The 26,010-nt window shown below is 38.9% G+C and overlaps 5 protein-coding genes and 1 long non-coding RNA gene across 8 annotated transcripts; 5 read left to right on the forward strand and 1 right to left on the reverse strand.

Moving 5' to 3' along the window:
- Window positions 1-446: 446 nt before the first annotated feature.
- LOC18030804 (oligopeptide transporter 3) lies at window positions 447-3,210 on the forward strand. Its single transcript, XM_006414298.2, has 5 exons — window positions 447-1,011; window positions 1,084-1,181; window positions 1,263-1,832; window positions 1,919-2,174; window positions 2,272-3,210. The coding sequence occupies exons 1-5, from the start codon at window positions 523-525 to the stop codon at window positions 3,067-3,069; spliced, it is 2,211 nt and encodes a 736-aa protein (XP_006414361.1). The 5' UTR covers window positions 447-522; the 3' UTR covers window positions 3,070-3,210.
- Window positions 3,211-3,422: 212 nt separating this feature from the next.
- LOC18030805 (SNF1-related protein kinase regulatory subunit beta-2) lies at window positions 3,423-5,320 on the reverse strand. The gene is made up of 4 exons (XM_006414300.2): window positions 4,878-5,320; window positions 4,578-4,759; window positions 4,321-4,483; window positions 3,423-4,145 (listed from the first exon to the last, which is right to left on the reverse strand). The coding sequence occupies exons 1-4, from the start codon at window positions 5,073-5,075 to the stop codon at window positions 3,819-3,821; spliced, it is 870 nt and encodes a 289-aa protein (XP_006414363.1). The 5' UTR covers window positions 5,076-5,320; the 3' UTR covers window positions 3,423-3,818.
- A 589-nt stretch (window positions 5,321-5,909) lies between these two features.
- LOC112082425 lies at window positions 5,910-8,207 on the forward strand. The gene is made up of 3 exons (XR_002897095.1): window positions 5,910-6,217; window positions 6,316-6,384; window positions 7,972-8,207. It is a non-coding gene; the product is annotated as an uncharacterized LOC112082425 (long non-coding RNA).
- A 216-nt stretch (window positions 8,208-8,423) lies between these two features.
- On the forward strand, window positions 8,424-9,722 carry LOC112081941. Its single transcript, XM_024149009.1, has one exon. The coding sequence runs from the start codon at window positions 8,424-8,426 to the stop codon at window positions 9,720-9,722; it is 1,299 nt and encodes a 432-aa protein (XP_024004777.1).
- Window positions 9,723-11,148: 1,426 nt separating this feature from the next.
- LOC18030806 (calcineurin B-like protein 6) lies at window positions 11,149-12,715 on the forward strand. The gene is made up of 9 exons (XM_006414301.2): window positions 11,149-11,222; window positions 11,343-11,497; window positions 11,585-11,655; window positions 11,731-11,793; window positions 11,866-11,974; window positions 12,059-12,111; window positions 12,198-12,278; window positions 12,374-12,486; window positions 12,578-12,715. Exons 2-9 carry the CDS (start codon window positions 11,371-11,373, stop codon window positions 12,645-12,647), a joined length of 687 nt encoding a protein of 228 aa, XP_006414364.1. The 5' UTR covers window positions 11,149-11,222; window positions 11,343-11,370; the 3' UTR covers window positions 12,648-12,715.
- Window positions 12,716-13,119: 404 nt separating this feature from the next.
- LOC18030807 (guanine nucleotide exchange factor SPIKE 1) lies at window positions 13,120-25,460 on the forward strand. Of its 3 annotated transcripts, none has more exons than XM_024148686.1 (31): window positions 13,120-13,215; window positions 13,331-13,474; window positions 13,553-13,715; window positions 13,797-13,888; window positions 13,975-14,087; window positions 14,169-14,224; window positions 14,338-14,435; window positions 14,538-14,675; window positions 14,910-15,221; window positions 15,853-16,137; window positions 16,496-16,657; window positions 16,743-16,934; window positions 17,015-17,058; window positions 17,341-17,410; window positions 17,888-18,049; window positions 18,125-18,232; window positions 18,370-18,407; window positions 18,748-18,892; window positions 19,085-19,211; window positions 19,769-19,962; window positions 20,349-20,479; window positions 20,774-20,849; window positions 20,942-21,052; window positions 21,383-21,565; window positions 21,854-22,000; window positions 22,194-22,367; window positions 22,463-22,810; window positions 22,887-23,216; window positions 23,645-23,830; window positions 23,962-24,936; window positions 25,029-25,460. In XM_024148686.1, exons 2-31 carry the CDS (start codon window positions 13,388-13,390, stop codon window positions 25,281-25,283), a joined length of 5,502 nt encoding a protein of 1,833 aa, XP_024004454.1. In that variant the 5' UTR covers window positions 13,120-13,215; window positions 13,331-13,387; the 3' UTR covers window positions 25,284-25,460. The 3 variants fall into 3 exon arrangements, with proteins under 3 accessions (XP_024004454.1, XP_006414365.1, XP_024004455.1); XM_024148687.1 differs by having other exon boundaries at window positions 13,151-13,215; window positions 13,336-13,474; XM_006414302.2 differs by having other exon boundaries at window positions 13,141-13,474.
- Window positions 25,461-26,010: the final 550 nt, after the last annotated feature.

The following is a 26,010-nucleotide window of genomic DNA, read 5'->3' on the forward strand; positions in this document are numbered from 1 at the left end:
TCTTCTTTTCCTTTTCACCATACCCCTAACTTATTGTTGTTTTTCTTTTTTCAAGTAGCCACTAATTTATTTGAATTTGGCCAGATTAGTCAAATATTTATCCAGCTATAGAAAAAAACCTGACAATATATTTTTTATTAACTAACAAATTAAACAGAAAGAGTCAGATATTTAGACGTATTTTGTAAATTTAGGTAAAAATATCAACTGAAAATCTAAATAGATACTATTTTTTTTCACTGAAATGATACAATAAAATAGTTCTCGACTCTTAACTGAAATTAATGTAATAATTTTGATTATGAATTGATTGACAAAGATTTCACATCGGTATGCGTGAAGCCAAAAGATTGACACGTGGTTAAACTAACGTATAGGAGGACAGGGCAAAGGTGTAATTTTTGGAGAGCATTACTCATTTCTTCTTTTCGCCAGTCGTTTCCTTGTCTCTCTCCTTTGGTTATATAAACCAAGAGAGACGCTACTTTGTCTGGTACCTCAAGAGAGGAAGAAGAGAAGAAAATGGACGCAGAGAAAGCTGCTAATAACGATAACAATGGTCATCTCGACCACGAGCGTTGTCCCGTGGAGGAAGTGGCTCTCGTTGTGCCTGAGACGGACGACCCAACTTTACCGGTGATGACATTCAGGGCTTGGTTCTTGGGTCTAACCTCTTGCGTCCTTCTCATCTTCCTCAACACTTTCTTCACCTACCGCACGCAGCCACTCACTATCTCAGCCATCCTCATGCAAATTGCTGTCTTGCCCATTGGCAAGTTCATGGCTCGGACTCTCCCCACCACTTCACACAAGCTTATGGGATGGGAATTTAGCCTCAATCCAGGGCCTTTCAACATCAAGGAGCACGTCATTATCACCATCTTCGCTAATTGTGGTGTTGCTTACGGTGGTGGTGATGCTTACTCCATTGGAGCCATCACCGTCATGAAGGCTTACTATAAACAGAGCCTTAGCTTCATCTGTGGTCTCTTCATCGTCTTGACCACTCAGGTTCCGTTCTCTCTCTCTGTTGAGATTCAAAAATTCGTATAAAGTTTGATAATTGACGAATGGGTTTTGTAGATTTTGGGTTACGGCTGGGCTGGAATCCTGAGGAGGTACTTGGTTGATCCTGTCGACATGTGGTGGCCTTCAAATCTTGCTCAAGTTTCTCTCTTCAGGTTCTTATCCAACCCCAAATGCGAAAGCTGAGTCTTTTCGTTAATCAACTACTTAATAATCCTGTATGTCTCTTTGTTCAGAGCGTTGCACGAGAAGGAACACAAGTCGAAAGGCTTGACGAGGATGCAGTTCTTTCTAGTGGCTCTTGGTGCTAGCTTTCTTTACTACGCGCTTCCAGGCTATCTATTCCCAATCTTGACCTTCTTCTCATGGGTTTGTTGGGCTTGGCCTAAGAGCATCACGGCTCAGCAAGTTGGCTCAGGCTACCATGGCCTTGGCGTTGGAGCCTTCACTCTTGACTGGGCTGGTATCTCTGCTTACCATGGTAGTCCCTTAGTGGCTCCTTGGTCCTCTATCCTCAACGTTGGTGTTGGTTTCATCATGTTTATATACATCATCGTCCCTGTTTGTTACTGGAAGTTCAACACTTTCGACGCCAGGAAGTTCCCAATTTTCTCCAACCAGCTATTCACTTCCAGTGGCCAGAAGTATGACACGACCAAGATCTTGACTCCGCGGTTTGATCTGGATATTAATGCCTATAACAATTACGGGAAGCTTTACCTCAGCCCTCTTTTCGCACTCTCCATCGGATCTGGCTTTGCGAGGTTCACTGCAACACTAACTCATGTGGCATTGTTCAACGGCAGGTTAGTTAAGTTTGTAACTCAGTTTTGTTGAGTAGCTAGGACACTGTGGTAAGAGAATGAGAATCACTTTGGTGTGTTTTGCGCAGGGACATATGGAGGCAGACTTGGTCTGCAGTGAAGACAGTGAAGCTGGACATCCATGGGAAATTGATGCAAAGATACAAACAAGTGCCTGAGTGGTGGTTTTATCTGTTGCTGTTAGGAAGTGTAGCCATGTCTCTCCTCATGTCTTTCGTGTGGAAGGAATCAGTGCAGCTTCCATGGTGGGGAATGCTCTTTGCTTTTGCAATGGCCTTTATTGTCACTCTCCCTATCGGCGTCATTCAAGCAACTACAAATCAGGTTAATTACTAGTTCTGTATATATAGGCAACCAATAAGATGATACCTTAAAAAAACACATGCTCAAATCTTTGTGTATATTTTTCTTAAAAATGCAGCAACCAGGATATGATATAATAGGGCAGTTCATTATCGGTTATATCCTCCCAGGAAAACCCATTGCAAACCTGATTTTCAAGATTTACGGCAGAATCAGCACAGTCCACGCTCTTTCATTCTTGGCAGACCTTAAGCTTGGCCATTACATGAAAATCCCACCGCGCTGCATGTACACGGCTCAGCTGGTGGGCACTGTCGTAGCTAGTGTGGTGAATCTGGGAGTGGCCTGGTGGATGCTGGAGAGCATTCAAGACATATGCGACATCGAAGGAGAGCACCCTAATAGCCCCTGGACATGCCCCAAGTACAGAGTGACGTTCGATGCTTCAGTTATCTGGGGGTTGATTGGACCAAGACGGCTGTTTGGACCAGGAGGCATGTACCGTAACCTTGTCTGGCTCTTCCTCATTGGAGCTGTCCTGCCTGTTCCTGTTTGGGCGATGAGCAAGATCTTCCCAAACAAGAAGTGGATCCCTCTCATCAACATTCCAGTTATCTCCTACGGTTTTGCAGGGATGCCTCCAGCGACTCCAACCAACATCGCTAGCTGGTTGGTCACAGGAACCATCTTCAACTACTTTGTGTTCAGGTACCACAAGAGATGGTGGCAGAAGTACAACTACGTACTCTCTGCAGCGCTCGACGCAGGGACTGCATTCATGGGGGTGCTCTTGTTCTTCGCCCTGCAGAATGCTGGACACGACCTCAAATGGTGGGGCACTGAAGTAGACCACTGCCCTCTTGCTACCTGTCCCACGGCTCCTGGAATCAGAGCCAAGGGCTGTCCCGTTTTCTAAATTCAGGAGCTTGATTGTTAGATTCAAACATATAAACCACATGTTTTGCACTTTCTATTATTGCTTCTTTCTGTACAGCCTTTTCTACTGCTAGATAGTGGCCATCAGAATGCAATAAACTCTCTACTTTAGATTTGAAAATTGAGATAATGAAGTACTAACTAATTGGAGAAGGGCTTTGCGTTGATGCTCATTAAGAAATCTGTCATCTTTTGCTTTTTCACCGATATATTCGTGATCTGCAGATGCTTTGTGACACAAGTTGCAGAGAGGCATATGATCATCAGTCAGTCACACATGACTTTGCTAATTTGAAAGCCAAACAAAAATTTATGACTGGCAGGTGTGACAACTGTTGTGAAAACTTGAAAGCCCCAAAACAAAGCCAAAAAAAGAGAGAGAAGATTTGCCGGTTTTACAAGTGAAGTAGTTCCTGCATTCTTCTTTTCTAAATTATGCTAAAAGAAAAAAAAAAAAACAGATGATGAAGTCTTCAAACCAAAAGATTACATTGACACTGATTGAATACTGCATCTTCATTCTGTTGGTAAACCTTATTGACAACTTTAAAGACAACAAAATTCGCCGTATTGAGGGAATACTTTGCCTGAAATTACTCTTCTTAGCATGTCTCCTTCCTATAGTAGCCTCACCCATTCTCCATGAGTTAAGACTTTGAAACACCAAACTAGATAGGAGCATGTCGAGTTTCCACATGCTACCCATTTGGAATCGGCATCATCTTCTTCTCACCTCTGCAGGGACTTGTAGAGCACCACAGTTACATACTTTGCTAGAAACCGATGAGTGGAACCAAGCGCAACCACAGATGGACCACTTTTGCCCTTCTGCATGTAAAGATGATTGAGAATGACATGCTGAGGTCTCGGCAACGGAGATGGAATGTCAGGGTTAGCTGCTGGCAAGTTCAGTAGCGTCATCTGTAGGTGCGGTGGAACCACAGGCGGTTCTTTCGAGTAGTCCTCAGCTCCCAGAAGCAAGTTGCTGTAACTAGCCTCTGGAGATTGTGGAGGCTCAAAACCAGATATGCTTTGAATGTCTTCAGGAACATAGTCCTGCATAACATCAAAGTATCATCTCTTCTGTTCTCAGGCACAAACCGGAAAAGGAACTATAAAGCCTAGTTTTTTAACTATAAATTAACATAGATCTCTTTTGCATTCCCTACATCCTCATTAAACGTTCCGTTTTTCTCCACCTAGTAACCGATTTGAAAGCTGAGAACGTTACCTGGAGGTCCAAAATGTTGAAAGTGTTTCCAGCATCATCTCGAGCCAAAGGGAGCTCAGGGGCATGCCTCCACTGTCCATCAACAATGAACCTGTACTCATAGACTCCTGAAGGCAGCACTTTCATTATTGTGAAGTCTTTCCCAGATCTCTGCAGCCGACTTCTGATCAAACCCACCAAAACAACAACAACAGTGAGAGATTCGAAATGATTAAAAGAAGCCATTGATTTTACCAACATTCAGCTAAAAAAAAAACCTTGTCTTCCAATTATCCCATGATCCCTCCACAGCGATTTCTTTTCCTCCATGGCACCATGTGATCATCGTTGGGATTCCTTGCTCGTTGCAAGCCTCTTCGTACAACGAAGAAGGCGATTGCATCCACGACGGGTTTGGGATGTGAATTTCATCTGGTCTTTGTAGTGGAAGCACCGGAACCTAACCCAAAAAGACACAAACTTTGGCTCTTTCAGATCTTTTCATCAATCTCCGAACCCCGAAGATTCGAGATTTAGAAAGTGAATCTGGAAATTGAGAGAAAAAAGGGGGCAAAAACCTGAGGAGCGAACATGAGAGGAGATTGGGTAGCTCGAGGGCTGTGAGGAGGAGATTGACCCATGAGCTCAGGTGGTGCGGTATGGTTACCATCGGAAGCAGCAGCCATGGCTTGTCGAGAGCAAATCTCAGCGTCGTCGTCTTCGACCACAGATGCGTTGTTACTATTCGCTTCTTCTCTCGCGTTCACGTTACCCATATCACACACACACAGAACAAAAAAGGAGGATACGCCCAAAGGGTAATCTAATCTTTGCCTTATTATAAAATCTATCTCTCACCGGATCTCACCACAAAATTCATCGATTGTTATTATTGTACAAGGACACACTCGATTACAAGGACAGTCCCGGGTTTAAAGATTCGTGCTTTTCGTAGAAATTGATCAAAATGAGTAGGGACGGAGAAATTGAGGGGAAATTATAAAAGCCTCCCTGAGATCAGAAAAAAACTTAGAAAGGGGAAAAAGAAAAAAAGCAAAAATTAAAAAAGGCCCAATCTTTGATTTAACTCAACTCAAGACTCTCCACACAAATATCAAATCGAACAACCATTTTGTTTTTGTGTTTCTTTTTTCTTTTGTTTGTTGTTTGTGTCAATTCATCAACTGTTAAATACACTCTCCATCTTCGCCCACTTAGACCAGGTCCATTGAAGTATTTTAACTAGGTTTAGGTGGATTTCATAGAGAATCTTGGGTTTAAAAAAAAAAGGAAAAAGTCCACAAGTTATGGACCGATCCTTGTAGAAGGATTATATGGATCGATCCATAAACTATTCACGAGTACACGTGGCGATTCAACATTGGTTGAGAGGAAAAAAAAAGTGGGAAGCATTTTGGGGTCGTGCAGGATTTCTCTCTCCCCGACAAATCTCATTCTCAACATTTTTTTTTTCTCAATGGCGATTTTATGGTTCCTTCAACGAAATCAACAAATTTCCGATCAATCCTCCTAAACGACGATATAATCCGAGCTTCTATGAAGAATAAAGTCATATGCGAACATTGGTAAGTTTCTTTTAACGATTTCGAAGTTGTTTGGGGATTTTTGGGAACATCGGTAAATTAGGGTTCTTGATTGATTTGGGGATTTTTCTTGTAATTAAATTATGCTAAATTGAATGAGTAATAGTCTATATTAGTGTAGTTTACATACGTTTTATGCATATTTTGGATGTAATTGGTTTGTTATTGGCATATGATCGGTTTTGTTTGTGTTTGCATATACTAATTTTTTTGGGTATATGTTTTTGACGAGGGTACATGGATAAACAAACATAGATGGTTCATCAAGCAGAGTCAGATGGCATGTTTTTGACGAGTGTATCACATATCCAAAGGTAAATCAACATCAAATATCCGATGACATTTTTATGTGTGTAAGTAAAATATGCAATGTTTGGGTTTGTGTTGATCCTTATTCTTGTTTTGTGGCTAGGTTAACTTGGGAGACAATAAAGAGCTGATGTTGGAAGCAATCAAGCATTCTTTGCAGTGCAAATGCAAGGTTAGTTTGGTTCATACAAGTAACTAGTTGTTAGCATAGATAGTTAGGCTTAGAAGTGCATCGGTTGAACATTTTTTTGGTGAAAAGGGTTCAAAGATATTTGTTAGGTGAAGGCTTAAGTGTTTTGTTATGAATGCTTGATTGATTGAAACTGGTTTAAAAGAGTTAAAGCTGTTAGGTGAAGAGTAAAAGCACTCTTTCCATTGAAAACACAAAAAAATTTAAAACACATCTATTCTCATTAAACACATTCATCAAATTCTCATTTCTCATTTTTAAAACTTTTAATCTTTTAAACTTCTATAAAACCGATTACATATAGAAAGTTTTTAGGTGAAGAGTAAAAACTTTCTTAAACTCTCAACTCTTCTCATTTCTTTCACTCTTTTAAACTTTCTAAAACTCACAAATATCCTCATTTCTTTCACTCTCATCTCTTAAACCGAAGAGTCTTTCTCAAAACCATGGACTCTTTTAACAGTTCACAGGGGTTTGTAAACCTCTTGACAAGTCAAGAGGAACAGACATTCTGTTTTTCACCATCTCAAGACCTTGGATCACATGAAGTTCCAAGGTTTAGCAGCCAAGTACCTGATCAGCGAAATGTGAAAGAGAGGAGGAAGTGGTCTCTTGTGGAGGATGTTGCGTTGATAAGCGCCTGGTTGAACACTTCTAAAGATCCAATCATCAGCAATGAGCAAAAAGTAGATGCTTTTTGGAAAAGAATAACCATCTACTTCAACTCTTCTAAACAGCTGGTTAATGAGCAAGATAGAGAGTCTGGTCAGCTGAAGCAGAGGTGGCAGAGGATCAACGACCATGTCTCCAAGTTTTGCGGCTGTTATGAAGCTGCATTGAAGGCTCAAACCAGTGGGCAAAATGAGAATGACGTGATGAAGACAGCTCACCAAATTTTTTACAATGATCACCAATTCAAGTTCAATCTTGAACATGCTTGGAGGGAACTTAGACATGACCAAAAATGGTGCTCAGCATCTGCGGTTAAAGATGGTGGAAAGGGGAAAAGAAGGAAGGTTGGTGAGACTTCAGCTCACACTACAAACTCACAAACCTAAGACCATGGAGATGATGTTAGCATGGCTCGGCCACCTGGTGTAAAAGCTGCCAAGGCTGCAAAAAAGAAACTGGTTGGTACCTCTGGTGGTAAAGAAGCAGTTAGTGGGCTGAGTGACATAAAGAGCATGTATGAAATGAAGGAGAGAGACCTTGCCATGAAGGACAAGATTACTAACAAAAAATTGCTGGATAGTCTTCTGTGTAAAGCTGAGCCACTATCTGAGAGAGAAGAGGCCTTGAAGACCCAGCTTATTAATGAGTTGTTGGCTTAAAGCATTATTGTATCGGTTTCATAAGTTTCTGTATCTTCTGATACATTTGTTTTGCTCGGCTATGTAGTTCTATGTAGTTAGTGTTTAATTTTTTTTGTTTTCTTTTAAGGTTTATGTTGCTCGGCTATGTAGTTCTTTTGTGTTTGTTTTTTGCTATTAATGTTAATGTTATAGTATCTTCTTTTATGTTTTATGTATATGTTTTATGAATAATTATTTATGATATTTTTTGGTGTAGGGATATGATGGAGTAATGATCGTTGGTTTTGATGACTTCAATGGGAAGATGGCTTGTATTTGATGGTGTGGGATAAGATGTTGGTCACGAGTGATAAGATTTACTAGGCTGAGTTTTAAAAGCTTTACCCACATGTATATTCCACATGTTGTTGGATGAATATTTTACCCACATGTATTTGGATGACATTTGTAAGCCACAACTTTATGTTTTGTAATTGTATACCACAAGTTTCGAACACAACTGTTTCTATATATATGTCTAAAACCAATATAGTTAACTACAACAAAGACCCCTTCTTCTCTTTCTCATATATCGATTTCCAAATTTCATCTTCTTCAAATTTCTGCTATTTCTAAATTCTACTATTTCTAAAATTTTGTATTCTCCATCAAACGTCTCAATTCCTAAAGTCTAACCAACTTTAATTTTCCATCAAATTTTTTTCAATTATGGCATCATCTTCCAACAATGGTCTTGATGATTCTTTTGATGACCTTATTGATGATATTATTGATCAAAAATGTGACGATCTGTTCGACGCTGTTCTTGATCGTCATACCGCAGCAAAGCAAAAGAAGAAACGCGCATATATTGAAAGAGAACGCGAACAAGGTCATATCCGCTTATGGAATGATTATTTCTGTGAAGGTGCAACATACCCGCCTCATATTTTTCGACGCCGTTTTCGAATGACCAAAGACTTGTTCTTGCGTATTGTTGGTCGCCTCTCTAATGAAGTTCCGTACTTTCAACAACGAAGAAATGCTCACGGAAGGTTTGGTCTATCTGCACTACAAAAGTGTACGGCAGCAATTCGTATGATGGCATATGGTTGTGCGGCTGATGCGGTTGACGAATACCTCCGACTAGGTGCAAGTACTGCACTATTATGCTTGGAAAATTTCACAGACGGAATAATACAATTGTTCGGAGATGAATACTTAAGAAGGCCCACATCAGATGATCTTCAAAGACTCCTCGATAATGGAGAGGCGCGGGGGTTTCCCGGGATGATAGGAAGCATCGATTGTATGCATTGGGAGTGGAAGAATTGTCCTACTGCTTGGAAAGGGCAATATACACGTGGTTCTGGAAAACCGACAATTGTTTTGGAGGCAGTAGCATCACAAGATCTTTGGATATGGCATGCGTTTTTTGGACCTCCAGGTACCTTGAATGATATTAACGTTCTTGAACGTTCACCTGTTTTTGATGACATTTTACAAGGTCGAGCTCCAAAAGTGCAATACTGGGTGAATGGACACAAGTATAACTTGGCTTATTACCTCACTGACGGTATTTACCCAAAATGGGCAACTTTCGTACAATCTGTTTCACTCCCTCAAGATCCAAAATCACAGTGTTTTGCTACTTGCCAAGAATCCGTCCGAAAAGATGTCGAGCGTGCTTTTGGAGTTCTGCAAGCTCGATTTGCAATAATAAGAAATCCAGCTCTTTTCTGGGATAAGGTAAAAATTGGAAAAATTATGCGAGCATCTATCATATTACACAATATGATTGTAGAAAACGAACGAGATCACTACAATCTGCATGATATAGAAGAATTTCAAGGAAGTGAATCAACCAGAACTTCACAAGTAGATATGGGATACTCTACAACTATGTCTACAAACATCCTCAATATGATCGGAATTCGAAATGAAGTCCGTGATAATCAAATACATGAACGATTGAAAGCGGATTTAATTCAGCATATCTGGAACAAATTTGGTTCGTCTGAAGAGTAGAAATAAAAGTTTTACGATCTATATATGTATTTTGTATTCTTAAAATTTCTGTAATGTTTTAATAATATTGTTTTATATGAAATGTATATTTAAATTTAAAATTAAGTTAAAAAAAAAATAAACAAAAATTAAAAAAAAATTAAAAAAAATATATATTTTATTCTTAAGACACCCATTACAGGTTCACTAATGGACCATTAAAATGATTAGAGTTTTATAATTTTTCCTAAAACAGAAAAAACTATTAAAATATTCTTAAGGATTCTTAAAAGAGTTTGTCTAATGGACATGCTCTTACTCTTCTCTGTTTTTACTTTCTTCTCTTGGTTTTATTAATTTGCATTTATCACCCTATAATTTGATTTGATTGCTAATCACCCCTACATTTGGTCTCAGTCACATCAGTATCAGGCATTACGAAATATTAGATGTCTTTGATTCATTAACTAACAACAAGGAGAGCTTTACCAAAAAAAAAAAAAAAAAAAAAAAACAAGGAGAGCAATATACTTAATTTTTTTTGAAGAAAAGCTTGTGGCTTAGATCAAATTTCTGTTTTGGTTAATAAATGTTCTCCATCACTCTCAATTAGTCTTTCCATAGGTGATAAAACACATGATAAATGAAAACAAACATATAATAAATGAAGCACCCCTGGTCCCTAGGGGGTTATAGCCTGTGCTTGCGACATGGGAGCAGATCTCTTTATTCAAACCTGTCCAACCAAACCAATAACACAATCATAAAGTTGAATGGTGTGGGCCTCTTGGGCCCCCATTGATAATTTGTTGACATTGATGGCCAATGAAAAAACCTTGGTTCTGTGTAGCGGAGAATGAGTTTTGAAATCGATGGTGACGGTGGAGAAGAACCGTCACAGGCCAAGTTTCGAAGCTTTGATGATCATGTAAAATTCGGATGAGAGTTGGCAAAATCTCTAGGCCGATAAAGTCGATCAATGTGCCAAAAAGTGTCTGAGAATCAAACCAAACCTGAAAGCAGTTGAGAAAAGTTGGTGCCAGAGATCCAAGAACTCAGACCTGTGTCAGTGACTTGCCAGAAAGATTCTTGGGTATCTTATTAGTCTTGATGAATACATTCTTGGATATCTTATTTTCCCACTTTAGTAACTCTCTCTCTCTCTCTGTTTCTTTCTTTCAAAATGTCAACTTGTCCAAGTGGTCACCAACTAACTAAGAGACGACTAATTTTACGCCAACGAACTTGTTGATCCCTTCTCAGGTCTCAGCAGCCAACAATAGCTCGAGATCGTGGTGAAAGTGAAAAACTTTCTTTCTGAACAAGTCGTTATCTCAAGCTTCTTTACACGCAAACGAAAGAAACTAAAAACAAAAAAAAAGTAATTTTTTTTGTGTGTTCATCTTCTTCTCTTCTCTCAAAAGTCAAAACTTACTCCTTCCTCATCACTTCCCTCCTCTTTACCTGCGATATGTTATCCGTTTGATGTCAGCCATTTCTGCGTCTGATCGTCATATTTGTGTTCGATTCTTGAATTTTGGCATCTGTTTCGATTAACTTTCCCTCAACTTTTAGAGGGTTTCTGTTGAATGATATTCAGTGGAACTAACCATCTTTTTCTGTGTTTGTGGATTGTGGTAGGCATGGAAATAGTGAGTTGGAAAGAGAGATGTTGATGCAGTGTTTTGATGGATTAAAGCACTTCATCACAATTCTGCTGACTTGTTGCGATGCTGATCTCTCCTCACAGTGCAGGTGTCTTCAGAACCCTAAGGATGTGGCCAGAGGCACTGTGTGTATGTCTACTTTTTCCTTACACTTTCACTCAACTGCTTATTGATTCTCATCACAACTCAAAGTCACTCTTGTACTGATGATTGCAGTTACTGTCAATGAGATTGAAGCTCTTTACGAAATGTTCAGGAGCATTAGCAGAAACGGGCTTATCGACAAGGTATATGCAGAATTCCATCGTCTACTAGTACTCCTTCGTCCTATACATTCAGTATCATCCTTTCAAATTTTGCAGGAACAATTTCAATTGGTGCTATTCAACAAGACAAACAATAAGAGAAGCCTTTTTGCTGATAGGGTAAAAAAGACTTTTTAACGCCGTCAAATCTGAGTTTCCTTGTTTTGTGAACTCATGTTCAAGCTTTTGCAGGTGTTTGACTTGTTTGATACCAAGCGTACTGGGATTCTAGATTTTGAAACCTTTGCGCGTGCTATTTCGGTTTTTCACCCCAAGGCTCAAATGGATGATAAGATTGAGTGTAAGTGGTAGAGTTTTGGTCTTTGTCCTTTTTTAATATCCAACCTTGTCACGCTCTTTGATATGATCTGATTTGCCTCTGCAGTTTCTTTCAAGCTGTATGATCTGAAGCAGCAAGGGTATATAGAGAGAGACGAGGTACATTATATTTATATACAGTTGGCATTATTCTTAGAGATGTGTATGTGTGTTTTACGTTTTTCTAATCCTATGTTGATGTGAAGTTGAAGCAAATGGTGGTGGCAATTCTAGCTGAATCTGGCATGAACCTTTCTGATGATGTGATAGAGAGCATTATAGATAAGGTGGGGGCTTTTGATATTGATCTCCATTGACCTTGACTAGTCTTCTTCATTTTTGTTATTTGACATGATTATATATAAAAATGAAATTGGTGTAGACATTTGAAGAAGCTGATAGTAAACTGGACGGGAAGATTGATAAGGAAGAGTGGCAGAGTCTTGTTCTTCTCCATCCTTCTTTGTTACAAAACATGACCCTTCAACATCTCAAGTCAGCTCTCTACCTTCTTCATCTCTTTGTTATCATATTTTGGATTATAGGCCTAACAAGTCTTTTTTTTTGTGTGTTTGTGTTTGTGCAGAGACATAACGAAGACATTTACACATTTTGTGTTTCACACTATAGTGTCAGACAACCCATCTGAAATCTGAATGATGAGGGATATGATTTTTTGATTTTTGATTTTGATTGGTGCAAGTTGATTCTTTTTTTACTTGGCTTAAGAGATTATGGTATATACTTTGTATGTTACTCACTCCTATCTAATTGTTTCTGAAAACTTGTCCGATCTATGGTTCTCGGTTTGATCCGGTATGAAATTGGTTTAGATGAATCTGGTTCGAAGCACGTTGAATATCTATGAACACGTTTATCTCAGAGAATGGAATAAAGCCTCAATATTTAAAATGTAACAAGTAAATTCTTTTGTTTGGATACGACAAATACAGATATTTGTTGGTATTGTGAGAATTTAGTGTTTTAATTTTGCATTATTTACTCAAATTGTGAGAATTTAGTCGTTGATTGACTCTTTAAATAATAAAAAATTAAGAAAAAAAAGGAGTGTGGAGTTGGACTGTGGTTGGACTTCGGCTCCAGCTCGACGGCTATTTGATAATGAATGAATAATTCTTTCGCTTTTTTTCCACAACTGCTTCCACTCTCACGGATCTCTTCCTCTGCGTAAAGGCAAAGATTCCTCCCACTCACTCACTCACCGTGAGCTCTCTCTCCTCTCGCAGATCTACTCACCAAATCCAAATGTGCTTCTTCCCGTTTTCTAGGTTTTCAGATTAACAACAACTACAACAACGCCCAATTTTCTTCTGTGTAGCTCAGAGATGTTGTAGCATACATTGTATAGATCTCCGATTTCGATACCAAAATCAATATGGAGAGCAACAACAACAACAACCTTGGCCTTCGCTTTCGCAAGATTCCTCGCCAGCCTGTTGCTCTCCCTAAGCTCGATCCTTTGGTATGTCTCCTCTTTTGCTGCCTAAGAGCTTTTTAATTGCGTTTCTGTCTCTCTCTTACTTTTGATTTTCGTAACCAGCTTGATGAAAACCTGGAGCAGTGGCCGCATTTGAACCAATTGGTTCAATGCTACGGAACGGAATGGGTCAAGGATGTTAATAAATACGGTCACTATGAACACACTCGGCCTGATTCTTTCCAGACTCAGATTTTTGAAGGACCTGACACAGATACTGAGACTGGTAGGGATGCATGTGTGTTTTTGCCTCTTTTTTGTCAATTTTATGCCGAAAGTCAATTCTCACTACTTGTGATTTCTCTAGAAATCCGTCTTGCTAGTGCTAGGAGTGCGACATTGGAGGAGGATGTAGCCAGCATTTCCGGGAGGCCGTTTGCTGATTCTGGATCCTCCAAGGTTTTTATTCTTCTCTGCACAACTCTTCTACATTGCTCATTTTTTTTGTTCTTATTTTCCAATGGTATGCTATTTTTTGTTTGCAGCACTTTGGGCAACCTCCGCTCCCTGCATATGAACCAGCTTTTGATTGGGAAAATGAACGATCTATGATATTTGGCCAGAGAACTCCAGAGTCTCCTGCAGCAAGCTATTCCAGGTTATCTTTTGCATTTCGCTGTGCTTTACCTGATCCTGTCTTAGTATCTTTGCCTGATTTATTCTTCTGTTCCCTTCACAGTGGAATGAAGATATCTGTCAGAGTTTTGTCTCTAGCTTTTCAGTCTGGCTTAGTTGGTGAGGACTCTGACTAGCTGTTGGGGGAATACTGTCTATTTGTTGTAATTTTAGATCTATTTTAACCTCTTTGAGTTCCTTTTTTTTCACGCCCTTCTCTTGCTACCCTGCAGAACCATTTTTTGGCTCGATTTCTTTGTACAATCAAGAGAGGAAAGAGAAACTCTCTGAGGATTTTTATTTCCATATTTTGCCAACGGAAATGCAGGATGTAAGTCACTGAACTGAGTGAACTGGCCCCTTTTCATCTTTTCTTCTCTGTGGTACTATCAAGTTGATTTTGATTTTGAGTTTCTTGTACATTTTCTTGCAGGCTAAACTTTCATCTGAAAATCGTGGAGTATTTTATCTAGATGCTCCATCAGCATCAGTTTGCTTGCTGATTCAATTAGAAAAAACAGCAACAGAGGAGGGAGGCGTTACATCATCTGTCTATTCCCGTAAAGAACCTGTAATTGCCTTAATCCTAGAATTCCCCTTACTGTCTCTTGCTCATGTTCAATGTCTCGGTCTTGGAGATTTTGGCTCTCAAAATTTATTTGGAGTGATCTAAAGATAGTCTATTGACTTACTAGTGTTTTGATTATATATTTAGGAGTAGTCATGGTGATAGCTGCATCTTTATATCACCATTTGTAAGTATCCTGTTTGTGGTAACTCAGTTCTTTGGCCATTCGCGAATCAGGTGCACTTAACTGAAAGGGAAAAGCAAAAGTTGCAGGTCTGGTCCCGCATTATGCCTTACCGAGAGTCTTTTGCCTGGGCAGTTGTTCCGCTTTTTGATAATAATTTCGCCACAAACAATGGTGAACCTGCTTCCCCTAGCAGTCCTCTGGCTCCCAGTATGACTGCTTCAAGTTCCCATGATGGGGTTTTTGAACCCATTGCAAAGATCACATCTGATGGAAAGCAAGGTTATTCTGGTGGAAGTTCTGTCGTCGTTGAAATATCTAATTTAAACAAGGTTAAGGAGAATTACTCTGAGGAGTCAATTCAGGTAGGATGTTTAATTTTCACAGCCAACACAGTTTCTAGTCATAGTTTTATTATACTCTTTATGATTGTATTTACATTGCTTTGAACTAGATATGGTGTAAAATAGTTTTCATGTTGATTTCCTATTCAATCTGATCATCCTAGCACGTCTGATACTTGCTAGGCACACTTGCTTGGTCTTTCCTGAACTGGATATATATGTACACAATTAAAGTTGTATACACAATCGATTGATTGTAGCCTTTTCTATTTCATATTGATCTTTTTTTTTTATGTTATCTATATGAATGAATCAATCCTGGTAGCACTTGACAATCACATAATGGTGCTTATTTTATGAGTTATGAGGAAGGGAAGCCCTTCATTTCGTTTCATCTTTCTGAAGTGCAGTTAGTGACGATTATATGTACTAGTACATCACTACATCAGAAGAGAACAAGATTTATGAGCTGTCTTTTGTTACACTCACATAAAAAGTGTTAGATCCGAATTGTGGATATGCTTTTTATGGATATCACATCGATCGCTGCTTTCATTTAGAGGAGAAATCCCTATAAACCGTCTGAAACATTATGACATATGACATTACCTAATGTACTATTGTCTAATAATTTATTCTTTGGATTTTACAGGACCCTAAACGGAAGGTTCATAAACCTGTTAAAGGGGTTCTAAGACTGGAAATTGAGAAACATCGAAATGGACATGGAGACTTTGAAGATCTATCTGAGAATGGAAGTATCATAAATGACTCTCTTGATCCAACTGACCGCCTCAGTGACCTGACACTTATGAAGTGTCCCAGTTCTGGTTCTGGTGGACCCCGTAGTAGCGGTTCCAAGTGGAATACAGAGGACGCAAAGGATGTCTCAAGAAACCTAACAAGCTCAAGTGGGAATCTTGACAATTGTTATTATGTAAGTGTATCAGCTTTATGATTCTTTCTACTGATTCCTTGTTCTACTGCTTAAAGTGTTTCTTTTTCTTTAGCTTCCCTCTCTTTTCATCAACCTGTTTTCTCCTCCTGATAGTCATCCTTGACCAGCATTCTACTTTGGAGCTAGATACATCTTGGTGGGGTTTCCTAACAACTTGTTTCTTAACTGAACCCAAAAATTAGGGACTCTCTTCATATAAGATTTCGGTTGAAATAGGAGAATAGTAAAAAAGAGATCATTCTGTTTTCTGACTCTAGTTATGAAGGTGGAAAACTGTCTCTAGTCCCTGGTATAATTTACCGGTAACTTGATCTGATTATCCATCTTCTTGTTCCAGGCTTTTGATTTCTGCTCTACGACAAGAAACGAGCCTTTTCTACATCTCTTCCATTGCCTTTATGTGTATCCTGTAGCTGTTACTTTGAGTCGGAAAAGGAATACCTTTATCCGAGTAGAATTGAGAAAGGATGATGCAGATGTCCGTAAACAACCACTCGAGGTAATTATATTGATCATCACTAGTCCTGGAAACGATCAGTATTTCTCTCTAGTCTTTATATGTTTCTTACTTTTGATTTGGCTAGGCAATTTATCCAAGAGAGCCTGGTGTGTCACTTCAGAAGTGGACTCATACACAAGTTGCTGTTGGAGCTAGAGCTGCTAGTTACCATGATGAAATTAAGGTGTCTCTTCCTGCCACATGGACGCCATCACATCATCTGCTATTCACTTTTTTTCATGTTGATCTCCAGACAAAGCTTGAAGCTCCAAGACCAGTAAGATTTACATAGAGTTCTGTGCTTATTTCTCTTTGATGAATCTGGTCTCTAGTTACCGATTACCTTTTTTTTTTCAGGTAGTTGTTGGATATGCATCACTTCCATTATCGACCTATATCCAGTATGTTTATTATATTGGCCTACCATATGGGCACTAGATTTTTTCTTATGTACTGCTGAAAGTAGGCTTCTCTTTTAAATTTCCTTATCACTAGTTGTTAATGGACGCGTTTCTCATCTATGTGCGCAAAAGTGCTAGTATCAAACCAACATGAAATTGGAACATGAAGTATATCAATTATGTCAAAGTTATCTGAACAACTAGATTAAAATGAAACATGAAGTACCATTCTTGTTTAGTCAAATTTTCTTGTTGACAACAATTTCTTGATTATTAATGCAGCTCACGGTCTGATATTTCTCTACCAGTAATGAGAGAACTGGTTCCCCACTATCTTCAAGAAACCACCAAGGTATGCTGTCGCCTGTCGATAGATATATATTTTTTTCCGTGCTTAGCTAGTTATTATGGCCCAAATCCACCTGAATGTTTGAGGTTCAAAAGTTGGGAAAGGGAATTAATGAAAATTGTTCATTTGGTGAACGAAAGATATAGAACAAAAAGTCCAGACTGTAGAAGGGTCTATAGCTGATGACTAATTTAAGGCGTAATTACCTTAAGCACAACAAACCTTTAAGATAATCAACAAAGGTATACTCTGCCACCACATTGTGTGTAATTTGGTCTAGTCTACTGATAGTGGTATGCTAGGTGAACCTGTGAATCAGAGTTCTCATCCTTGGTATGACTAGTGAGATAATTCTATTCTAGGTGTCCTTTTATTATTTTTTATCACACTTGGAATTGTGTTATAAAATTTATATATTTTAATCAACACAACAGTTTTTGAACATAATGTCGACGATGATACTATCTCTGACGATCACAGGAGAGGTTGGATTATTTGGAAGATGGCAAAAATATATTTAAGTTGCGACTAAGACTTTGTTCATCGCTTTACCCCACCAATGAACGTGTCAGGGATTTTTGTCTAGAGTATGATAGACATACCCTCCGAACAAGCCCTCCCTGGGGTTCAGAACTGTTGCAGGTAGTCACGTTAACTGTCTCGTTTAATTTATTTTTTTCACTGGTATTATAACATGCTCTTTCTCTTTTTCTCAAGGCAATAAACAGTTTGAAGCATGTTGACTCCACTGCCCTGCTTCAGTTCCTTTACCCAATTCTTAACATGCTCCTTCATCTAATTGGCAATGGTGGAGAAACTCTTCAGGTTTGTCAACTGAAGTCTTGTGGTTCCTTTAGCATAAAATTTTGATATAAGCATTGGTAGATCTTATTTCTGTCCACGTAATTTTTTATTTTACGTCATTTACCACTTAAGTATTTGCCTTTCTGTACTTGCTTCAGGTCGCAGCATTCAGAGCCATGGTGGATATTCTGACTCGGTATGCAATTCATGCGTTTAGCGCAACTGAGTTTATTTTAGTTTATTACGGGTAAATTAGTAGAAGGACTTGTCTAGTTGGACCAAATAATCTGTTCACAATAAAAATTAAACCCAAAGGATCAGGGGAAAGGGTTCCGGGTTTAGTGAATAAAATGTTTTGTCACGATGTCATTGTTCTTGAACTTTGTATGGTCAATTGCCACTAGAGTTGCAAATAATCTATATGACTAGACACAGTAAATGTACAGCAAGCATGCTTAATCCTTTTATTGCACCCTCATCAATTATCACGTATTAAGTGACGTCCTTGTTCTTACTCTTTCAATTTGGTTTTTTAGGGTGCAGCAGGTGTCGTTTGATGATGCTGACCGAAACCGTTTCCTGGTCACCTATGTTGATTATTCTTTTGATGATTTTGGAGGCAATCAACCACCGGTTTATCCTGGATTATCAACTGTGTGGGGAAGTTTAGCTAGAAGCAAGGTATAAAGTGCACACATCTCGATGAAACTACTAGCTTATCTTTGTTCTAATATGCTGTACATTTCCTTAGACTTATCACTCACCCCAAAGTTAATAGAGCATATCTCCATGTTACGTATTCGTCCAGCTTTCTGCTCTGAATTTTCTAATTCTATTTCTTTGTTGGTTGATGAACACTGACTAATTGTACAGGCTAAGGGTTACCGGGTTGGACCTGTATATGACGATGTTTTATCAATGGCGTGGTTTTTCCTCGAGTTAATTGTTAAATCAATGGCATTGGAGCAGGCACGTCTTTTTGATCATAATCTACCTTCAGGTACTTTTGGGGTATCCAGTTTTCATTTTTTTAGAATTTTCCATAGAACTTTCGTTGTTAAGGTGTCATGCGATGCTGTTTTAGGAATTAGCCTCTCCCACTAATAATGAAAGAATTGCATAACTGAATTCTTAAAGAACCTGATGACCTGTAATTTGGTTGATTGTCTAGAAGACTAGAACTCAAAAACCAAGGACAAGTAACTTATTTGCAATAAAATGACGCATAATTATGTGAACTCAAGAGAAAAAAAAACGTAAAAATCACCCTTGGTTACAGATTGTTTGCTTTCTAAACCTGAATGCCTCCTGAAGTGTCGCTATTCCTGTAGTGATCCTACAAGAAAAAGTTTAGAAAATATATATCTTTTGAGCAGCCGATACTTGTTTGAAGTAACTCAAAAACAAATTCCGATGATGACCACTTATCATACTGCAACGTAGTATGCTTATTTAGAGGTTATTTTTACTACATTACGTTGTGGCCTCGCAGCAATGAAAGGCTATTCAGATTTTTTAAGGTTACAACATGCTCATTTTTTCTTTTCTTTATCATAGGCGAGGATGTTCCACCCATGCAACTCAAAGAAAGTGTTTTTCGATGTATCATGCAATTGTTTGATTGTCTCTTAACTGAAGTACATGAACGTTGTAAAAAGGGTTTGAGCTTAGCGAAACGTCTGAACAGCAGTTTGGCCTTCTTCTGTTATGATCTCTTATATATCATTGAGCCCTGCCAGGTCTATGAACTGGTATGTTTTTGTTCAGACTATCAGACGTGGTTCTGGAAGTCTCCTACTGATTTTATTTTTGGTTGAGTTCAAGCATGAGAATGGTTATATGCGTTGTCTCTCATAAGAGTTTCTTTTTTATCTAATAAAAATTGTTTTTTACTGGTTATCGTTACTTCCAGCGAATTGTTCAATCATATGCATGTGTATGGTTTTGAGTTCTGGAAATTGTAAAATTGTTTATGAAAAAGATCTTCAATTCAAAAATGTTATGTAGCTTATCTTTCTACCGATTTCTCGGCCATATCTTTGCTATCAGTTGTCAGTAGTTTAGGACATGGGAATAATCTAGTCTTCAATTACTTTTGATTGTGATAAGTTTTAAGTGTTCTTCTCGCACTCAACAGGTATCATTGTACATGGACAAGTTTTCTGGTGTTTGCCAGTCTGTCCTACACGAGTGCAAGCTCACGTTTTTGCAAATTATATCCGATCACGATCTTTTTGTTGAAATGCCTGGCAGAGACCCATCGGACAGGTACTCTCCCTTACAAAATTTATTACATGTTATTCAGTTTGGCATTCTCAAACATTTGCACTTTATTGCTTGAAATAATTTTAAAGTATTAGCACGCTTGAGGACATAGAAGTTACAGAAATCGAATATAAAGAGGCCACTTCTGCAGTAAGCACAGGAACTCTTTAAATGATACAAAATGGAGAAGCCTAAACTGAACCTACAGACTTTCATCTTCTTTTATGTGTGTGCGCAGCTTTACTTACTGTTACGGGGACAAGAAATTTCCTTGCCTAACTTTATTGTATGTTCTAGGAACTATTTGTCATCCATCTTAATACAAGAGCTATTTCTCTCCCTGGATCATGATGAGCTGCCTCTGCGGGCAAAGGTATTTTTGGTTCACGTGTTTATACGTATGAGGTACATATCATGTCAGAATTTTACATTGTAAATCGTATTCCTTTTTTGGTATCCTTGCAGGGTGCAAGAATTTTGGTGATCCTCTTATGCAAGCATGAATATGATGCTCGGTACCAGAAAGCCGAAGATAAGCTGTATATTGCACAACTATATTTTCCTTTTGTCGGGCAGGTATGTCATAGTGGCTTGAAAAATAATCATGCATAAATTCTTTTATTTTGGTAGTCAAGATATGTTTCTTTAGTCTCTGCTTTGAAAAGTTTCGTGATCAATGGTTGTTTTCCATGGCTAAAAGGTAGCTCAGAAGTTAGTACTCAGTTGCAATCCCACTCAGTTATCGTTATGTGCACTTATGACCGGAAAATAAGAAATATGCTTAAAGGAATTGAATGGTGTGGCGATAACAACCTTTTGATTGATTGCTATGTCAATACAATCATAGCTAAGGTCAGCCGATGTATTCGCCTGACATTTTATGCTTTGTTTTCTTCCATTTTGCAGATTTTAGATGAAATGCCTGTTTTCTATAACCTAAATGCTACTGAAAAGCGTGAGGTTTTAATTGGTGTGTTGCAAATTGTTCGTAATCTGGATGACACATCACTTGTCAAGGCATGGCAGCAGAGCATTGCTCGTACAAGATTGTATTTCAAACTCATGGAAGAATGCCTCGTACTATTTGAGGTTCCTTTCCACAACTATCTTAAAACTTGCTACTCTTTTATTTAACTCACTGTTAAAGGAAGCCAAACCGAAATTGTTAGCGATAGAAATGTGGATATTGATGGTCGAGGGTGTTTAATAAAGTTATCTATCATGCTCTGCATTTTTGACGTAGAGAAAATTTGATTTTATCTCGTTGTGCGGATGTGGTAGTATGATATGAGGACTGGCTAATATTTATAGCTGTAATTCACACAATGTTTTGACTCCTATGGCAATTCGGTAATCTTAAATTAATAAAAATTTTAGCACAAGAAAGCTGCTGACAGCATCCTCGGGGGCAACAATTCTCGTGGACCTGTTAGTGAAGGAGGAGTTGGATCACCAAAGTACTCCGAGCGACTTTCTCCTGCTATCAACAATTATCTGTCAGAGGCGTCCCGTCAAGAAGTCAGGGTGAGTTGCTGAATTTATCTTGTGTTCGTTCCTCTCTTCTTCTTTTTTGGTGACAACGTAGTTCACCTAGAATTCCTTAACATTGTTGCTTTCTTTTGGTGGACTTCCTAAAACTAAGTTCGAAAGTTCTTTACTTTATGCTGATTTTAAGTTAAACATAGGGAAGCCTCTAAAGTCTGACATTTTATTGCAGCTGGAGGGAACACCTGACAATGGGTACTTATGGCAGAGAGTTAATTCTCAGTTAGCCTCTCCTAGCCAACCTTATTCTCTAAGAGAAGCTTTAGCTCAAGCACAATCTTCGCGGATTGGAGCTTCAGCCCAGGCTCTAAGAGAATCGCTGCACCCTATTTTGAGGCAAAAACTGGTATTGTCTTCATGTCTTCTCCTTAATATTACTCATCATTTTTGCTGGCATAGTCGTCGCTGAGCTATTCTACTAATTGCATTCACACTGACCAGGAACTTTGGGAAGAGAATGTAAGTGCCACTGTTAGCCTCCAGGTTTTGGAGATCACTGAAAAGTTTTCATCAATGGCAGCCTCTCACAACATTGCTACGGACTATGGCAAATTGGACTGCATTACTACAATAATGACGAGTTTCTTTTCCCGAAACCAGTCATTAGCCTTCTGGAAGGCCTTCTTTCCAATTTTCAACAGAATCTTTGATCTTCATGGGGCTACACTGATGGCCAGGGAAAATGATCGCTTCTTAAAACAGATTGCCTTTCATCTGCTCCGGCTTGCTGTTTACCGCAATGACAGTGTCAGGAAAAGGGCTGTTATTGGTCTTCAAATACTAGTCAAGGTGAGACATTTATATTCATATAAAGACCTTTCTGGTTTTGTTATGAGGCATGAGTATAATTTCTTTGTTCTTGCAGAGCTCGCTATATTTTATGCAGACTGCTAGGCTGAGGGCTTTGCTGACCATTACGCTGTCAGAACTCATGTCGGATGTCCAAGTGACTCATATGAAAACAGATAATTCATTGGAAGAGAGTGGAGAGGCAAGGCGGCTTCAACAGTCATTAAGCGAAATGGCTGATGAAGCTAAGAGTGTCAATTTGTTGAGGGAGTGTGGTCTTCCTGATGATACTCTGCTGATAATTCCGGAGAAATTTACAGAAAACCGCTGGTCTTGGGCTGAAGTGAAACATCTTTCTGACAGCCTTGTTCTTGCTCTTGATGCGAGCCTCGGGCATGCCCTTTTGGTATGGTTTATAATCAACTTTGCATACTTTTAAAATATCCTTTCTGGTGTCAGTGATGGAAGAAATGTCTTCTGCTCGTCTTGTCACCTTTATTAAAAGACTTGATTGCAAATTTGGTCATTGGCTTGTTATAAGGTGGAAGCGTCATGTCTTTTATACTCGAAATCCTCCCCGTCGACACCCATTTTTAGTATTGTTAACGTGTTCATGAATTCAATAAGTATATAAGATAACATAGGATTCAATCCCTGTGTGTGGAAATAGTAATTTGACACTGATGGAACTTATAGTGTGTCTGAGTATATGTGCATTTTTTTCTATGATCGTCGGGTCTCGTTCCTAATAGGAGTGGAAAAAAAACACTATTAGATTCAACTACCTTGTAAGTCATTCTGTACTTGTCCAACGTCAAAATTCTGATATTACAGGGATCTGTGATGGCTATGGATCGATACGCTGCAGCAGAAAGCTTCTACAAACTTGGAATGGCATTTGCTCCTGTTCCAGATCTTCACATCATGTGGCTGCTGCATCTATGTGATGCCCACCAGGAAATGCAGTCCTGGGCTGAAGCTGCACAGTGTGCTGTGGCGGTTGCAGGTGTGATAATGCAGGTAATATTTTCTTAAGTTGGTATATGTATGTGATATTTTAGATGCGTTGTGGATCATCTCAGATTGGCTTTTAAGCTGCAGTCTACATGCAGGTAATAACTTATGGTAATGCTTTGGTTTTTGCCTTGTAGGCCTTGGTGGCTAGAAATGATGGTGTGTGGAGCAAGGATCATGTGTCAGCCTTGCGTAAAATTTGCCCGATGGTAAGTGGCGAGTTTACAACAGAGGCATCTGCAGCTGAAGTCGAGGGTTATGGTGCTTCGAAGCTAACAGTTGACTCTGCCGTCAAGTACCTACAGCTTGCTAATAAGCTTTTCTCTCAAGCTGAGCTCTACCATTTTTGTGCAAGCATTTTGGAACTTGTTATTCCAGTTTACAAGAGCAGGAAGGCTTATGGGCAGTTGGCTAAGTGTCACACGCTACTTACGAATATATACGAGTCCATTCTTGACCAAGAATCAAACCCGATCCCATTTATTGATGCCACGTATTACCGGGTGGGATTTTACGGGGAAAAGTTTGGGAAGCTGGACAGGAAAGAATATGTATACCGTGAACCACGAGATGTGCGGCTAGGGGATATAATGGAGAAGCTGAGCCATATATACGAATCAAGGATGGACAGCAACCATATTTTGCACATCATTCCAGATTCGAGACAAGTGAAGGCAGAGGAATTGCAGGAAGGAGCGTGCTACCTGCAAATTACGGCTGTTGATGCAGTCATGGAAGATGAGGATCTTGGGAGCAGAAGAGAGAGAATATTTTCTCTTTCCACTGGAAGTGTTCGAGCACGAGTGTTTGATCGGTTTTTGTTTGATACACCATTTACAAAAAACGGTAAGACACAAGGTGGATTAGAAGATCAATGGAAGAGACGAACAGTGCTCCAGGCGGAAGGTTCATTCCCGGCACTTGTGAACAGGCTTTTGGTTACCAAGTCTGAATCTCTTGAGTTCTCGCCAGTGGAGAATGCAATTGGAATGATTGAAACCCGAACAACCGCTCTGAGAAACGAGCTAGAGGAGCCTCGTAGCTCAGACGGAGATCACCTACCACGGCTTCAGAGTCTGCAGAGGATTCTTCAAGGAAGTGTTGCAGTGCAGGTGGGCAATTTGTTATTATTTTCTCTCAAAATCTGTTATTGCGTTTTTGTAAAAACTTAGAAATACTCATACCCTCCCATGGGAACATGCAGGTTAACAGTGGGGTCTTGAGCGTGTGCACAGCGTTCTTATCAGGTGAGCCTGCGACGAGATTGCGTTCACAGGAATTGCAGCAACTTATCGCGGCACTTCTTGAATTCATGGCGGTTTGCAAGCGAGCCATAAGGGTTCATTTCAGATTAATCGGAGAAGAAGATCAGGAGTTTCATACTCAGCTCGTCAATGGATTTCAGTCTCTCACGGCAGAACTCTCCCATTACATTCCTGCTATCTTGTCCGAACTTTAGTATTCCTTGTAATTTTGTCAGTTTTTTTTCCCTTCCTGTTTGTGCTTTTTACTTCCACTATTTGGGGTCATGTAATGTTTGTCATTTTCTTTAATTCTTTATAGTAATCCTTGTAATTTTTGCTACGAGTTTTTGCTTTTACTTCCACTATGGCTATATATGGTGTGATTTCTTTAATTCTTGTTATTTTTTATCCTCGTTAATCTGTTAGGGTTCTTGTGGCTAAAAATATTTTATTGTTTTTCTAAACAAAACTAAGACCCACCAACTAAAGTTTTGCAAGGAAAATGCCTTGCAAGTTAACTACTTCCACTATTTTGTCTCGGTAGTCGGAGAAGAAGACCTGCTATCTTGTCATAGTAATCATTAAATTTTGCTGAGTTTGAATTATTACTTCCACTATTTTGCTTTGTTTCTCTATAAAGAAAATAAAAAACTTTTTTTTTGAATAAACTGTTAAATTATATTAAAAAAAAAATAAACGTTTTTACAATTTGTTTTGATCATTTTCAAGAACCTACACCAGTTTTGCATAACCCTTCTTGTGCCAAACCAGGCCTCAGACTTAAATACGTTTCAGACTAAACCCAAATCATCATTTGTTTTCACGACATAAATTAAATGTTTTGAAGACGTAGTCATATGTTTTCATGACATAGTTAAATGATTTTGACAAGAAACACATCACCACATAGTATTAGCTATACCAAATCTCATTAGCATTTTC

This window comes from Eutrema salsugineum, unplaced genomic scaffold (genome assembly GCF_000478725.1).
Source record: "Eutrema salsugineum unplaced genomic scaffold, Eutsalg1_0 scaffold_1, whole genome shotgun sequence".
In the NCBI taxonomy this organism is placed as follows: Eukaryota; Viridiplantae; Streptophyta; class Magnoliopsida; order Brassicales; family Brassicaceae; genus Eutrema; species Eutrema salsugineum.